Genomic DNA, 17,887 nt, shown 5'->3' with positions numbered 1-17,887 from the left:
TATTCTTCTTACTACTTACATTTATTTAGGATTTGTTTGGAAATATAACTGTTCTCCAATATTTTTTTTATATTTTCATTTCAAACATCATTTGAATATAAAATACTTTTTGATTTTAAATTTTCAAATTTCTGATTTAATCATTATAATTTTTCCAAATTTATAAATAAAACACAAAAAAAAATATAACTTTTATAAATTTCTAAACAAAAATAATATTATAAAATTATATTCAACTTTTTATCTCACATTTTTCAAAACTCAATAAAACTTCTTAATTTAAATTATTTCACTACGATTTTCAAACAATTTCATTATTATTCATATATATTTTTAAATGTTTTTGGTATCCAAATATGCTGTAAATCCATGTGTTATTTCTACTTTGTTGTGAGATTTCTTAGTCTAAAAAAGAAACGTAACTAAAAACACGTGTTTCTTTAAGGTGTCGTTTAGATAATGTGTTGATATAAGATTAAAGTTAAATAAAATATTGTTAGAATATTTTTTTAATATTATTATTGTTTGATATTTGAAAATTTTAAATTATTTATTATATCTAGTGTGAAAATTTAGAAAAATTATAATGATAAGATGAGATGAGATTAAATATTTTTACTATCCAAACAGAGCCTTAAAAGATTATGTTAAAATAACATATCGATTTATGTAGGATGTATAAAACTTATTCTTACCCAAAAATAGTTCATACCAAAACAAAATAGCGATGAAGTAATATGTATGAAATAATTCTAAATCATCGTATATATTATAGTCATCATCATGATTATTTGTTAGCAAGGTTATTATCTTAGTATTAATCCCTTAACCAATCTAAATGATGTCATTGACTAACCTTTCAATAGAATACAAATACGTTAGTAATAATATTTGATTGAATAATACTAAATATAATTTTAAGATATGTAAGTTTCGCGTATTCTTTTTTAAAAAAATTAGGTCTATTATTAAAGAAAAACAATTTTTTTTTTATATATGTTTCAAAATTAATCATTTTTTTTTAATATGCAGGACTTGCCTAACCTAAAATTATAAATATTATTTCTCTATTTGATTAATAATGGTTGGTGCACGAACTCCCGATCAACATGACACTATAGCATGTAATGTCCACATTAAGGATTAATTAGTATACTAGGGTTCATGCATCTAACACTATTCATATTACATATTTGATTGTACTTTTAAAAAAAGAAGTTTTATAATTATAAAGGAATTTATAAAAATAAAAAAAATATTAATCATTAAGATAAAGCAAATGTGACTTTAGGACCGCAACATGCATTAGATTCAGCCCCCGATGCCCCCATAATCTTTACATTCAACAGATACTTTATAGATTCTAGTTTATATGAATATGCATATGAAATTTCATCTATTGGATTCGATTTGATTGTGCTTTTCCTGATAACGAATATCTTTTTATTTTTTATTTTTTTTGGGTACCTTCGTGATAACGAATATACAGAAAAGAAAAATGTTCTCCAACCTCGCTGTAGGCCCAACTCTTTTTCTTTTCTAGGGGAAATTCTTTAGTTTTACTTTAAAAAACTATTATTTATTTTTTAAATTGAATCTCAAGTTATCAAAATTTACAATTTAGTACTCCGTTTTAAAAGGTTCTTTTGAGAAATTTATTCCATCCATCTTTGGAGACTTTAAAATATGACAAATTTTAGGTCTTCTTTGATTATATAGTTTAGAGAAAATGAGATAATTTCGTTAAAATTTAAATAAAATATTATTATAATATAATTTTTATTTTAAAATTTAAAAAAATTGAATTATTTATTATATTTTATGTAAGAATTTGAATAAAATATAATAATTATATAAAATAAGATAATATGATATAATTTGATTTTGTACCAACAGACTAGCCCTAAATTTTTGAAGTGAGTTATTAGAAATATGTATCTAAAATAAAAATAAAAAATAAAAAATAAAAAAGGGACCACCGACAAGGAATGGCCTACGTTGGACCTTTGTACTCAATTTGGACCACCTAATTTAGTTTCTTGTATTATAATTTAGTTTTTTGTTATTTTTATTCCTTTATTAGTAATGCTAGGTAAAGTGATTGGTTTTTAGACATGTAGAGAATGACACGATCATCTAGCCTTGGTCCTCTCATCATCTTATCCTCGAAAGACAGATTTGAAGAACACAATGTTTGGGACTGGGTACGACCCCTCTTCTTTCTTTAGACTATAGTTTTTTGTTTTTTGATATGGATTGAGCATTTTGTTGAGGAGAAGGGAATTCTGATTATCTCTTTTAAGAGAATTGTGTATTACAATTAGTAGTCAAGTCTCTTTATAGAGATGAGTAATCAGTATAAGAATACGTAATTACATCTTTCGAAAGTTTTTTAGTGCAGTCTTTGATTTTGTATTTGATTGCTTGCTTGAGTAGGGGGCAAATCCTGAAGAAAGCTAAAAAGTGTTGTTTGATGAGCCTGCATAGTATTAAGTAGTTGGTCAGGTAAAGGTTGACCAAGCTAATGATGCTTAGCTGATCTTTTTGGATGATCAACGACACTGGCACTGAGACAACCTGCACTCCCATGGGGATATCAGTTGGGAATCTTGGACAATGGGCAAAAGCCCGATCCAGCAATGTTGCGTGAGTGAAGAAGGGTAATGCCGCTTGTAAAGCTCTTTCGTCGAGTGCAGGATCATGACAGGACTTGAGGAAGAAGCCCTGGCTTACTTCGTGCCTGCAAAACAACAAAAATATCCAAGTAATATCCAGTGAGCTTTTTCATAATTTTACTTAATGAAAAATACATGAACAAAAATATCCAGTGAGATTTCTTATACTATTTGAATTAAAAATTTTAATAAAAAATGTTCTTCATAAACTAAAGGAATAACAGATGAAATTACTTCTATAATGTGTTTTTTAAAATTACAAACAACAAAATGTATAATAGAAATATATACATACACATGCATATATGCAAGCATAATCGTCATCGTATAGATCGATATGGCCCCCAAGTCAAAGTTCTGGTTCCGCCACAAATAATGGGTTTGCTTTTTAATAAACTAATTATGCAGAATTTATATATTTGAAACTTATACATCATTATTCCACAATTACGTTGAATTGAAGAGACTTACAAAGTGGTAAAACTTAACTCTCTCCCCTTGCACACGTTTTTTTTTTTTCGGTGACAGTGGAAGTGGAGAAAGTTGTGGGAACCTAAATTGAATGGGTACGTATACCATTTATGTTCGTATAAGAGCCAGACCCCAAGTGGGGTTCTTTCGTATTTTGATAAAAAGAAATAATTTGTACAAATCTTAGATAGATAAGTTTTGCGCAAGCCTTTGTAAAGAAATAAACTCCTCCTTAAAAAAGTGTATAAAAGACTATTCTTTTTTAGTGGAATCCATTCTTTTACAAAGAACTTGTATGAAATTTATCTATTTGAAATTTGTACATAGTATTACTCTTTCTATATATATATAAATCAAAAGGGGATCATAGAAGATCCTTGATTCTATTTGAATATTTAATAAATATAATCTTTAGACATTGGAATAAGAGGATCCTAATTTATCTAGTTTGGAAAGCACACATGACAATGCAATTTTTTGTTTTCTTATTTTCTAAATTAAAAATCAATATTTTCAAGCACCATTGTAATATAGAAATCTATTTGAAGTCTTTATATTTGTGCTTAATTATTAAAGTTATGTTATAACTATTAAACATGTAAAGGTCGACATGTTTAATAGTAGACCTAAATTATGGAAATAGAGACATAAAAAGTAGGAGATACTTTAAAATGAAGGCTGAGATTTATTTTTGAGTTGGGAGGGGCTTCCAGCCAGATGGGTGTAGAATGATTCGTTTTACACCCACTAATAACACTATGACATGTAGGAGTTCTACCAAGATAAAGAATAGAAGTTCATGTAGTGAATCTTTTACTGTGCCCTTCGTCTCCAACCCCCCCCCCCCCAAAAAAAAAAACCCTGATTGTGCCCTTCCCCCCAAAAAAGAACCCAATCTCCCCCTACCCCTCCCTTGTCGCTCGTTATCCCTCCTCCCAATATGTGTATTTGTTCCTCTGTAATGGGTGTAAAACAAAGAACGTCTCACCACTTCTTTTCTTTGCATTCAATTTGTACAAAAAATTGCCAATGAAGTAGTGTTTCTTTTATTTGTATTAATTAATTAGAACTTGGAAGCAGATCCTAGCGTGCAAAAAAACAGATCCAATGTCAAATATTTTGTCTCTATTTAATTTGAATGAAGTGAAAGCTAGCTAGCTAGGATTTACCTTTCCTATATGATCAATACCATTCATCATCATCATGTTTGATCTCTAATCCAGTGGTAGAATGAAATTATTTAGACATGAAAGGTAAGCAATCTAAGAAATGGGACCTGATCTATTTTGATAAGAAATAGTAGTATTTGGGATAGCAAAAATGCATTAAAAATTCTCAACAAATCATGCCTTGCACATTTGTTGCTCTGTGGGTGCATTTGTTGCTCAAGTTCAGTGGGGTTCAGTGGGTTCATAGTGCTCCAGTGAGTGGGGATGGAATGGGTTTGACGGGGCGACGGGGGCTGGGGGGGGGGGGGGGGGAGAAGGAGACGATATTGGATTTTCGACAAAGATGGGATAGGTTTGACAAAGCTCCAATGAGGTTTTTGATGGAGAGAGAGGTTTTCGATGAAGACAGTAGGTTTGAATAGAGAAGAGGGAGATTTTTGGGGAAGAAGAAAGAGAGGAAGTGAGAAGTTTGAAAATGGAAAAAGGAAGGCTATACTCACATCCACGCTAATTCTCGTAAAACCATGATGTGTCGAAATTTCATTAGATGGTGTAAAAGGGAAAAGGACACCCTGATCTATTTGAAACTTTTCCCTTTTGAGTTTTTCTACTTGCATCTGTAGGCATATGCCAAATTCACCCTCCTGAAGCCATGGGTAGAACACTAGGTGGAGAGACCCAATGTCAAGTGAAATAAATACTGCGGCTTCGATCTTTTTCAACAAAATCTTTAAGTAGCAAATCAACAAAACCTAAAGTAATTTTTCTTTCCTCTTCAAGTTTACCTACTATCGTACCAAAGTGAATATGATCACCACCCGTCACAAATTCATACCAATCTATAGAATTATTTAAAATTTCGATATATTATAGCTAAAGTTAACAATTTTGATAATATATCAAAATCCATTCCTTGTTGATTCAAATGAATTCTTAAGGTTCCAACAGACAAAGTAAATATACCTAATAGAAGTGGAGGGCCCATTTCGTATTTAATCCCAGTATAGAAATCCTCTGTAAGCAGGCTCGAACTGAAGAGCCTAGGCCCAACAGGGATCTGCACACTACAAGCCACTTATTTAGGAAGAAGCAAGTTTCATGCACGTACATGACTATTTCGGTTATATAGAGATGATCTAAGTTGATAAATACAATACATGATAAACATCACAGGAAAGTAATCTCATATAATGTTGATCTAACTCGATAGGAATTCTCTATATATACTAGATAACTCCAAAAACGATCTATCTTTGAATCCTGAATTACTTGAGTGAAACACTTTATTGACTTAAGTGTCAATTCTCAGGCGTATCACACCGAAGTCTTCTTGATATTTGCAGGTGAATGGTTGCATTTTGGTGGTGGCACATGTCCTTAACATTGGCACCATTAGTGGGATTTGAATTTGGTCTCTCGTTATAGACCAACGTGTTTCTCACATGCCGACTGTAACCTATTCCTTAGCAAACCGAGAGATGGATACACTGTCAACAGCTATGGAAGCACAACTAGCAACAACTGAGGAAAAACTGAAGAAGGCATTGGAGGCCATAGAAATCCTGAAGAAAGAAAATGACGATTTGTGGTGAAAGAATGGTGAATTTGATGACACCACCATACCTGATCACGGTGAGCAAAGTGAGGGAGAGGTGCAGTGCAATGCAGAGTCAAGCCTAGGAAGGGCAAAGAAGCAGAAGATGCACGATGAATTGAAAGAACTGGTGGGAAATTACGAAGAGATAGCGAGGAGAATGAGGGGATCTTTCTCGGTGGAATGCTTGCTAAACCAAATTGACCTGCCATATAGCGAACAAATTATGGCCATGCCGCTCCTGCCAAAGTTCAAGATAACCCAGATAGACATGTATGATAGGTCCAAAGATCCAGTAGACTATTTGGAGAACCTCAAGGCTCACATCACGCTTCATGGTCTTCCAAGAGAGATTGCGTGCTGAGCTTTTCCTTTGATCCTAAAGGGAACAACAAGAGGGTGGTTTGGAACCCTCAAGCCAAGTTCAATAAGCAGTTTCTAAGAGTTGGCTAAACAATTCCTAACCTAGTTTATACCCAGTAGGAGGCGTCAGTGCCCAACTGCCTACCTAGTACCTGCTAACATTAAAGGAAAAAGAAGATGAGAATTTAAGACCTACCGTACCCGCTTCAACAAAAAAAGGTTAACAACAGACGACTAGGATGAAAAGATTACCCTCGCCGCCTCCTAGGCAGGATATGACCATGAAGTCCCTTTATGGCAAAGCTGACCAGAAAGACTCATTTCACCCTTAGGGAGTTCATGGATAGAGCGGATGACTTTGTTAATGTGGAAGACACACTGAAGGCTAGGAGGATCCTCGAAAGAAGGACAACAAGGTTGAATGGAGGAGTGGGTAGGTTGACAGAAAAACTGGTGTGAGTCAACAGGTAAGGAGGAAAGAAACGCGACCAAATCACAATGCTAGACTGATGCATAGTAATTTAAACATACGGGAAGAAGAGAATGAGAGTAAAGAATGGCATCAACTTAAGGCGGGCAGTCGCTACTACAAGTACCACCAGACAGGGTTGCACTGGACTGAGGACTGTATAACCATGAAGAAAAGATTAACCGAATTGGTGGGAATGAGAGAGTTGGAAGGATGATGGCAGAATGCTCAAAACCTAGAAGGCGCCGGGAGACTAGGTAGGTATTGCAAGGAGTAGTAGCCTTGAGCAACAATGACAATACCAAACCGAGGTTCACCGAAACGATAGGAACATGGCACTCTCAAAGGGCAATAGGAACGGGGCACCCATAGAATAAATTCAGACAATAGCAGGGGGCTTTGCTTGGGGAGGCATATCCACATCTAGCGGGAAGGCGTATGCATGAAGGGTAACGTATGAAGACGTATATGTAACAGATAAAGCCCCTAAGCACCAGAAGCTTAGTAACCTGATGACAATATCTTTTAGGGAGGAGGACCAGGAAGGAGTGCTGTATTCATATGATAATACTTTAGTGGTCACCCTTGTGATAGCAAACTACATAACCAGGCGGGTACTAATCAATAATGGAAGCTCTACAAATATACTATTCTAGGAAGCGTTCGCCAAAATGGGTATCAACGCCAATAAATTAAGGCCCTCCCTAACGCCACTAAAGGGTTTCTCTGGAGATACAATACAACACGTTGTGGCTACCACCCTCCCTTTAACCTTCGATACTTGGACATGGACAACCACCACCATGATCGACTTCTTGGTGGTAAAATCTCCATCTTCCTACAACGCAATATTGGGAAGACCAATACTCAACCATCTCAAGGTGATAACATCCACATACCACCTCAAGATGAAGTTTCCAATTGATAACGTGGTCGGAGAGTTGCAAGGTGAACAAGCTCTAGCACGAGAATGTGATATGCAAGAGTTAAGAAGTGGGCGAAATGAAGCATTGGCACCACCCTTTCCATTGCCTTTGACAGTGGTTTTGGAAAAAGGGGTGGAGGTCAAAGACGAGCAGAGTCATTAGCATGCTGAGACTAATGAACCATTGGAACTTGTGACACTATATCCAGATTGCCTCATAACTACCACATATATTGGGAGCCAAGTTGCGCGAGAGGATAAAGAAGCCCTAAAACAGCTGTTAATAGAACACATGGATGTGTTTGCATGAAATCATGAAGACATGCCCAGCATAGATAACATCATTAAACACTGCTTGTGTGTGGATCCCACCCACAAGATAGCACGCCAAAAAAGAAGTTTGTTTAGTGTGAACTAGTATGCTGCCATTAACGTGGAAGTAAAGAGATTACTTACTGCTGGGTTCATCGAGGAAACTCATTACCCAAAGTGGTTATCCAACATTGTGTTGGTAAAAAATGCGAATGGGAAGTAGAGAATGTGCGTGGACTTCACCGACTTAAATAAAGCTTACCTAAAGGACAGTTTTCCTTTACCACGCATCGATGTTACTGTGGAGGCAATAGCAGGACACCGTATGCTGAGTTTTATGGATGCCTGCTCGGGTTACAATCAGATAACAATGCACGTAGCATATGAGGAGAAAACCTCATTTATAATGGATTGGGGGATGTATTGCTATCAGGTTAGTTAATTGCATGTTCAAGGAACGGATTGAGAAGTCTATGGAAGTATATGTAGACGACTTGTTAGTGAAGATCAAGGAACCCACCAGGCACCTTGATGACTTGTGAGTGGTGTTTGGAATCTTACACCGTTATAGAATGAGACTGAACCCTACAAAATGTGCTTTTGGAGTTGAGTCAGGAAAGTTCTTGGGATTTATCGTATCTGAAAAAAGGAATTGAAGTCTCTCCAGAGAAGATAGAAGCCATACTCAACATGGAACTGTTAAGAAATATGAATGAAACTCAGCAGTTTGGGCAGGGTAGCCGCTTTAAGTAGATTCATAGCCAGATTGACAGACAAATGCCTCCCCTTTTTGCGAGTACTACGTAAGACACACCCATGGAACGAAGAGTGTGATGAGGCCTTCAAAAAATTGAAGCAACACCTAACTAGCTCACCACTCCTAAAGCAGCAAGAGAAAGGCGATAAACTTTGTGCATATCTAGTAGTTTCCCCACATGCAGTATTAGCAGTCCTAGTAAAAGAAGAGGTGGTTTTCCTGCATCCTGTGTATTACATAAGTTGGGCTCTCAAAGGAGTAGAAGTAAGGTATCCTCGAGTTGAGATGTTAGCCTTCGCCTTGGGAACGGCGGCGAGAAGACTCCACTTATACTTTCAAGCCTACACAATAAGAGTGCTTATAAAGAGCCCGTTAGCAAAAACCTTAAGAAAACCTAATAGCTCAGGAAGACTGGTAGGGTGGTCAATTGAACTAAGTGAATTTGATTTAGAATATATGCCTAAGAGGGCGGTAAAGGGTCAAGTGCTGGCAGACTTTGTGGCAGAATTTTTGGATTTTCCCCAAAAGGACACAGTAGCTCTAATGGGAAAGCTTAGGCTGTTATAGAATGAGAATGAATCTTGCAAAATGTACTTTTGGAGTTGAGTCAGGAAAGTTTTTCAGATTTATCGTATCTGAAAGAGGAATTGAGGCCTCTCCAGAGAAGATAGAAGCCATACTCAACATGAAGCCGCCAAGATAGGGGCAACCAAGATAGAGGTAAAGTCAAACTCGTAGTGGTTGTAAATCAAGTGTTGGGCTTATATGTTAAAAAATGAGAGAAATTGAAAAAGTATCTAGCATGAGTTTGGGCGGCACGTGACCTCTTCTTGTATTTTGATATAACCTATATACCAAGGGCAGATAGCGAAGTGGCATATAAATTGGCACGTACAACATTAGGAATGGAAAAGACGCCTCTCCCATGGTAAGTGGAAAGGATAATCATCGAGATCTCGACCATTGGAAAAGAGGTAGGCATCCTGGTCTCCAATATCCTAGATTGGGCGAATAGTATGGCCTAGTACCTAGATGAAGGAAAGTTACCAAAGAAAAAGGAAGATGCAAGGAGGGTAAGGAGAAAGGCAGCATGGTTTATGCTCATTAATGGAGTCCTTTATAAAAGAGGTTTCTCAACCCAATTGTTATGGTATATTTCCCTACAAGAAGCCCAGTATGTCTTAGTGGAAATACATGAAATAATATGTGGAAACCATTCTGGTGGAAAAACTTTAGCTAGAAAGGTGATAAGGGCAGGATATTATTGGTCTAACGTGTTAAGAGATGCTCGAGAATTCACTAAAAAGTGCGTCAAGTGCCAGACATACGTGCCAATACTGCACGCCTTTCCAGAGAGATTAACATCCATGACAGGACCATGGCCTTTTGCACAATGGGGCCTCGGTTTGGTTGGATTGTTTCCGACAGGGAGAGGCGGAGTAAAGTTCATGGTTGTCGCTGTAGGTTATTTCACAAAGTGGGTGGAGACCAAGTCACTGGCAATTTGACAAGCAAGATCGTGACAAGGTTTTTATGGAAAAATGTAGTTTACAAATTTGGAATCCCACAAAGCATAGTGTCAGACAATGGGCGCCAGTTTGACTCTGATCATTATAGAGAATGATGTGCGGAGTTAAAGATTAAGGTGAAGTACTCCTCACCAAGCCACCCTCAAGTGAATGGGCAAGCAGAAACAACAAACAAGGTACTACTCTCAATTTTGAAGAAGAGGGTCGTGGAGAAAAAGGGAGAATGGGCGGATGAACTACCACGGGTACTTTGGGCATATAGAACATTAGCAAAAATTTCAACAAGGGAATCTCCATTCACATTGGCTTATGGGTGTGAGGCGGTTCTCCTAATTGAGGTGGGGCTCTCAAGTTATCGAACGAGCCACTTCTCAGCTGCCCAAATGATAAAAAAATATAGGAGTACCTTGATTTAGTGGAGGAAGAAAGAGAAATAGTGGAAGCCAGAATGTTACAGGAAAAATCTAAAACCAAGCAATACTTCAACAAAAGGGTAAAACTCAAGACTTTTAAGATAGGAAATCTAGTTTTGAAGAAAAGCGGGGTGACTACCCACGATGAAGGGAAGAAGGGGCTTCGGTGGGAAGGGACTTACTTGGTGGTAGCAAATAATAGACCTGGGTCGAACCATTTGAAAGACAGCCAATGGAAGGACCTTCCACACCTGTGGAATGTAGAGTACTTAAGGAAATTTTATCAATAGCATGTAGTTGTTCCATGTACTTTGATTTCATTTCTTTTGTATTGATGCTATTACTTTTATATATCCATGTTTGTGGTAACATTTGCATCTGTTTATTACAAATCATGTCACGCTCTGTTTCATTGATGATCTCTTGGTAGAAATAAATACACACAGGCGCGCATTTGTGCAAAATCGAGTGAGTACGCCATGAAAAAAGGGCGTGAAGGTTACCACACCATGCCACCCTTAAACACTTATGATAAGCTTTAGTAGCTTGAGGTGTCATGAAAAAAGGGAGTGGAGATCATTAGACCACGCCACCTTTAAACACTTATGACAAGTCTCAACAGTTTGTGGTGCCATGAAGAAAGGGCGCTGGGTTACAAGACCACACCACCCTTAAACACTTATGACAAGCCTTAGCAGCTTACGGGGCATGAAGAAAGGGCATGGAGGTTATTAGATCATGCCACCCTTAAACACCTATGACAAGTTTTAGTGGCTTATGGTGCCATGAAAAAATAGCGTGGAGGTCATCAGACCACGCCACACCTATGACAAGCCATAATAGCTTGTGGTGCCATGAGAAAAGGGCTGGGAGGTCATCAGACCACGCCACCCTTAAACACCTATGACAAGCCTTAGCAGCTATCAGTGCCATAAAAAAAAGGTGCGAAGGTCATCAGATTACACCACTCTTAAACACCTATGATAAGGTTTAGCAGCTTGTGGTGCTATGAAAAAAGGGCGCAGAGGTCAGTAAATCATGCCAACCTTAAACACTTATGATAAGTCTTAGTAACTTACGGTGTAATGAAAAAAGAGAGCAGAGGTCATCAGACCATGCCATACCTATGACAAGGCTTAGCAGCTTGCGGTCAATGTTTTGAATACCGTACCGGATGCCGTACCGGTCAAGGCACTGGAACGAAATATTTCGGTACCGGTACCGTTTCGTGTACCGTTTCAGGATAGTCGATATATAAATAAATTATATATATAAATATATATATATTAATTATATTTCAAAAGAATAATTTATATATAAATAAATTATACATAAATACATATATCTATATAAATTATAAATAGTTTAGTCTAAATTGGGGGTAAAAAAATAAATTTATTGTTTGAAAAAATGAAAAAAAAAAAAAAAAAGGAAACCGAAATACCGGCCGGTACAGGCCGAAATCTCGGCCGGTACAGCCGGTACCGGCCGGTACGGCCGGTATTTGAACCGGTACGAAATTACAGAATTTCTGTACCGGTCCGGTGGCCGGTACGGAATATACCGGCCGGTACGGTATGATTTTAAAAACACTGCTTACGGTGCCATGAAAAGGGAGCACAGTAATCGTTAGACCATGCCCCTCCCTAAAGTGCCTATCATGAGCCTCAGCGAATTAAAAAACAAAAAACCAAGAGCAAACAATTCCAATAAAATAAAAGGCAAGGGCCAAGGGTGCACAACAGGAAAATCAACATATTTTCATTATCAAGGCTCGATAAACCAGAGTCTGTTATTAGTACAAAGTGACAAACGGTACAAATACAATGAGTAAGCATAATACAAGAAAAGTTGAGAGAAAAAGAGGGGAAAAAAATCCATCTGAAGGAAGCTAGGGGGCGTCATTCCTAGCGAGTGGTGGCAGTGGAGCTATGCCTCAAGCATCTCATCCCACCCAAAAGTGTTGACATGGCGGCGGGGAGTAACTTCAGCAAGGAACATGCTCCGATCTAGATTCTTGAGGTCTATACTAGGGTCAGTCAAGAAGCGGGACCTGAGCCTCAAGATGCTAGCACCATAGCCATAGGCGAAGGCACGATCCCTGGTAGCAGGTGCTAGGACTAGTTGGCCATGCAGGCGGGCAATCTCCGTCTGAGCAGTAGCTAATTCATTCCTTTTCTCAGTCAGTTGCCGGTCATTGGCAAGGAAAGCCAGACTTGATTTCCTAAGCTCCTCATCTGAATACCTGCGGTTGTCCTTGTATTGTTGGTGACGTTCCTATAGTTTTGTCAAGGGCCCCTACGCCTCAAAAGGGTCAAGGACGGTGAGACAGTTCTTCTCCATAGCAGCCACCAACTCTTCAGCTAGCCCCTTGCTGCGTTTTTGCTCCTGGGTTAGATCCTCGCAGGTTGAACCCAACTCCTAATTGCAGGCAAGCAGCTCAGAATTAAGGTGAGCAAGGTTCAATTTGAAACCCGTTTCAGAAACTTGGAACTTTGTAGAGTCCATTTCTGATTGAAGAAGCCTCAAGGTGAAGTCATCCTTAGTTTTTGCCTCTTGGGCACGGCGAACGGTGTTGCGGAGCTTGAAGACTTCACCCTTGAGAATCTCCATATCCCTGTGCAAGGAGTGAGAATAGCCTTCCAACTGGTCTAGCAGTATCTCCAACTCCTTCTTCTTCTTTGCCAGAATCTGTAGCTTTGATCGGTCCACCAACCATATTTCCAAAGTGAGCTTGGCAACATAGCATAAGTTTTGCCGCTCTCTAGGCACTCAAGTAAGAAATCGCATAAGAACTTATAAAAAAAAGGGGGAGAGCAAGTTAATTGCAGGTGATACCTTAGAAAGCCAATCTTTTAGGTGGCTAGTCATTTGGGTATTGGCGGAGGAAGAAGAGGTGCCCCCAAAGATCTCCTCAGGAATAGGAATACCCCTAGGTAGGAAGGTCTTATCAAGCCTCGGCGTTGAGTTCTCTATTCCTTCTAGGGGGACCTCTAAGGCTTACAAATGGGAGGAAGGTCCTGGTGTAGGCCAAATAGGCCTAAAGTAAACAAATGTCTCATCCCAGCAAACCGCCGAAGCCATCAAGAAAGAGAGATTCGATGTCTTTGCCAAAGGATGGGGAGAAGAGAGGAGGAAGTGACAGGTACTCGCCACTGCGAGGCAACGATTGAGTGTTGCCCCTAGAAACAGTGACCGGTAGGGTCTCTGGGAGGGGCGAGTTGGCACCCACCTCATCGCCCCTTCTTCATGGAGAAGTGGTGTGCCCCCGAACCCGCCACCCAGGTCTCTTGCGTGGGCAGGAGCTCTATCCGCCCTATTAGTAGGCAGAACATTCGCTATCTCTTTGTAAACACTCCCAGTCGAGGGAGGGATGTGACCTCCTGTCACAGGCGGATGAACCTCCTCGCCCATGACAGGATCCAAATTAAAGCTACAACTTCAACGTCCAACTTGCCCTCCCCCACCAGGTCATCAAAGATGGGGAATTCAAAAATGGGGTTGGACGCTAGGGTGCGTGATGGGGGGGTCAAGTTGGAAGGTGGCAGCTAGATCTGAGAAGGCCAAATTAGCCAAGCCCTCATCGTCTCCCAGTTTGGGAGAATGCAGCTGCACAGAAGACCAGCCAGCCACAAGGAGTTTGGCAAAGGCTAGCAGGGTAGGCACCTGGACGTGGTCACCCTCTAAGGACGTCAGGGCCTTCTTTTGCTTGGGCGTAGGGGGAGAGGTGTCCTCGGCACGAGCCCTCTTCTTTTGCCTCTTCTCTTCCTTTTGTTTCTCATTTCTTTCTTTTTTCTCTTTCTTTTCCATCTTCTCATCTTTATTTTTCTTGCTCTTCTTCTCCTTTTTCTCTTCGCCTTTTTCCTCTTCGGACGACTTATTCTTTTCCTCCAATGGTTGGTTGTCCTTATTGCCTTTCTTTGAAGGCTTGCCAAAGTTAGGGAGAGGAATTGTGGTAGAGATCATGAATGATCGCCCTTGAATGTGGGAGCAGTTGGGGGACATCATAAACCAATCAATATGGGTGGGTAGCAATAGGAAGTTGGTCCAAAGATCATCAGAGTGAGCCTGAGCCCAAGAGCGGACAATTTTAATTTGGGCCAACTCTTGAATTGACAAAGGGTCCATGTTCACCCACATACTTTTATCATTAGGAAAGGTGCCTCAGATGGCCCTAACTTGAAAATCTTTTAGAGAGGCTTGAGGGGCAGGAAACTCCCATCCCTGGCCAGTAATAAAAAAGAACCTGCTCGTCCAGTTCTTGGCATTTGAATTTCGAGTCTCAAATCGGGCCAACGTCTACCTTTTGTCTTTCTTGCGAAAGCTAGCAATGTCACCATTGGTGGCGGGCCTCGCATTGTAAAAAGACAAGAACTCCCGAGTAGTCAGGTCAGGGTAAATGTCCCCGAGGGGCTCTAGGACCATACAAAAAACTACGCAGCGCAAAAAAAGGCCCTCAGTGTGAAGGGATGGAGTTGAGTAGGCACCAAACCGAGCAAATCTAAAATGTCGCGAAGAGGGTGATAAAAGGGAAGTCTCAACCCATGGGACAAAAGGGAGGTGGTTAGGGTAACTTTTTCAATGAACCATTCGTCGTCGCAGCACCCAGACAAAGGAACTTCCAACATTGCATCTTCAGGGATGCATAATTCATCCCTAATCACTGGAAAATGCTTTTGTCTCAGGGCTGAATGCCACCCATACCCATCAAAGACTGGGTTTCTGGTGCTGGGGAAGATTGTTCAGAACTACCACCATATTCTACCATGGAAGTTTGAGAGGAAAAATGGCAAGTAAATAAGTAAGTAAGATGAGGTGGGTAAACGCCAAGAAACAAGAACAAAGGAAAGCATGAGCAAGAATGGGAACAGGGAAAGGTAGTCAGGAGAAGAATAAAAAAGATTGGTAGACGAGTATTTAAAAGGGGCAAATACAAAATGCCAGTCATAAGCATCATGACCTAACACTGGAACAGAAAAGTAACCGTCACACGGAATCTTTACCGACGTTACATTAGCAGTTAATCATGAAGGACTCTTCGATTTTTGAAAATGTAAAGGAATAGCGGGGTACGTAGATGGGCTGGGGTCTGTTTAAAAATGGGGCTTGTAAGGGAAAGGGGCCCATAACAAGGTACACACCAACAAAATATACACGATGATAATAAAAGTGTTTTGAAAAAAATTCTCAACATAAATTCCTCACACCATGGTGCAAAGGGAATTAGCGGGGTAGTTGGAGGGCCCATTTCGTATTTAAGTCCAATATAAAAATCCTCTATAAGCAGGCTCGAACTGATGAGTCCAGGCCCAATAGGGATCTACACACTACACGTCACTTATTTAGGAAGAAGTAAGTCTCATGCACGTACATGACTATTTCTGTTACATAGTAATGATCTAAGTCGATAAACATAGAACATAATAAATATCACATGAAAGTAATCTCATATAATGTTGATCGAACTTGATAGGAATTCTCTATATATATCAGGTAACTCCAAAATCAATCTATCTTTGAATTCTGAATTATTTGAGTGAAACATTTTACTGACTTAAGCATCGAAGTGTCCTCAGGCGTATCACACCAAAGTCTTCTTGATATTTGCAGTTAAACGGTTGCATTTCTTCGGTGGGACACGTCCTTAACAACAAGTATAGGAAATTGCATAGCACCATCCGATTCATGGTAATATGAAAAATTGTTCTTAATGGCAAAATAGCAATAGTAACAAAGCGTTGCGTATCTTTCTTATATCAATCTCAATTAAACACTACTAAGATTTGATTTTAATAAAAAAAATGTTAAAATTATATATTTTTTAATAAATTAAATCTTATCGTATTGAAAACAGATTAAAATATGCTGATTTTATAAATATAATCTTCTTTATTTCTTGTTTTAGAGTTATGGTAGCAGTAACTATGCTAAGATAATAATGATAATTTATGGACCTGTAGCTAGGTCGAATGTGTTGAGCCAGAAAAGAATGGATTGATGTGAGTGACGCTGTCTAGTCTAAGAGGAAACTTTTGATTTAGCCTTGCACCATTGATCTGTGACCTTTGGGCCGGATTCGGTAACTAGCCTAAATCCATTGGACTAATGTGAGTGCTCCTCTTAAATTCTTCATTTCTTTTTATTTTGCTATTAATTGCCTCTTTTTTTATTTTTTGCTGAAAAAAAGATAATCATCAATAAAATCATATTATAAGATCACACAAATATTTTTAAAATAATAATAATATTAAAAAATATATTTCAACAGTATTTTATTTAACTTTTAATTTTTATCTAAAACCATCTCATATTATCTCACTATCCAAATTGCACCTTACAACAGTCAGAGATACAATTTCCCTTATACAAGTCTATAATATTGGTATCCGTAGCCCCCTCAGCAATTATATGTGCTTGTCGATTAGCAGTTCTGAAAATATCCATAAACTTTCAATCCATTGTTATAGGCAGGTATTCATTTGCATCATCAACTAAACCTCTTAATCTCCATAAAATTGGCTCTTCATTGATGACTTTAAAGACTCCAATGAGTCACCTTCAATTTGTACTTGGTCAATACATATTTTTTCTGCAAGTAGGCATGCTAGAATCGTTGCTTACCTTCTGCTTCGAAGAGCAATGTGGCTGGAATCTTTTATGTCCAAGCATGGTGGATAATCCCTGATGAGTTCCTTGATATTGCAGCAATGACTGAGTATTTTGTTCTCATAGTAGCAACATAGTTGATTTTCCATTTGTCCGTTGCAGGGGGTCCAGCTAATTCCATTTTCCATATCTTCAGCTTTCTGTGCTCCACACAATTCTTCCATTGTGTGTTTTACTCCAGTGATCATCTGCATAACACCTAGATTAATGTCTTGATGGAGTTTTGGGTTTTGACCAAACCATATAGTATCCATGATTATGGCTACGCAAAGATTGAAATCTTTCTCTTTTTCTATATCTACACTTGTCTTTCTTATTGAGACTAAATGTAACAGAGAAAAGGTAGAGAAGATTTGTAATAAAGCGGGATTTGATTTTAGTTTTGTGGTTGACAATAAGGGGCAGGGTGGTGGAATTGCATTTTTGTGGAAAACAAGCATCACTGTTGCTCTAAATTCTTTCTCTCAAAGGTAAATTACTTTAGAGATAACAGATACGGTTGACAATCATAACTGGTTCTTAACAGGGTTTTATGGACATCCTG

The 17,887-nt window shown here is 38.5% G+C and overlaps 1 protein-coding gene across 1 annotated transcript; it reads left to right on the top strand.

The window, feature by feature from the left end:
* The first annotated feature begins 7,412 nt into the window (after positions 1 to 7,412).
* Positions 7,413 to 7,829, top strand: LOC122290941. The gene has a single exon (XM_043098606.1). It carries the CDS (start codon positions 7,413 to 7,415, stop codon positions 7,827 to 7,829), a length of 417 nt encoding a protein of 138 aa, XP_042954540.1.
* Positions 7,830 to 17,887: the final 10,058 nt, after the last annotated feature.

This window comes from Carya illinoinensis, chromosome 13 (assembly GCF_018687715.1).
Source record: "Carya illinoinensis cultivar Pawnee chromosome 13, C.illinoinensisPawnee_v1, whole genome shotgun sequence".
NCBI lineage: Eukaryota > Viridiplantae > Streptophyta > Magnoliopsida > Fagales > Juglandaceae > Carya > Carya illinoinensis.
The sequence above is the reverse complement of the archived record's forward strand: the minus strand, read 5'-3'. Positions and strand labels throughout refer to the sequence as shown.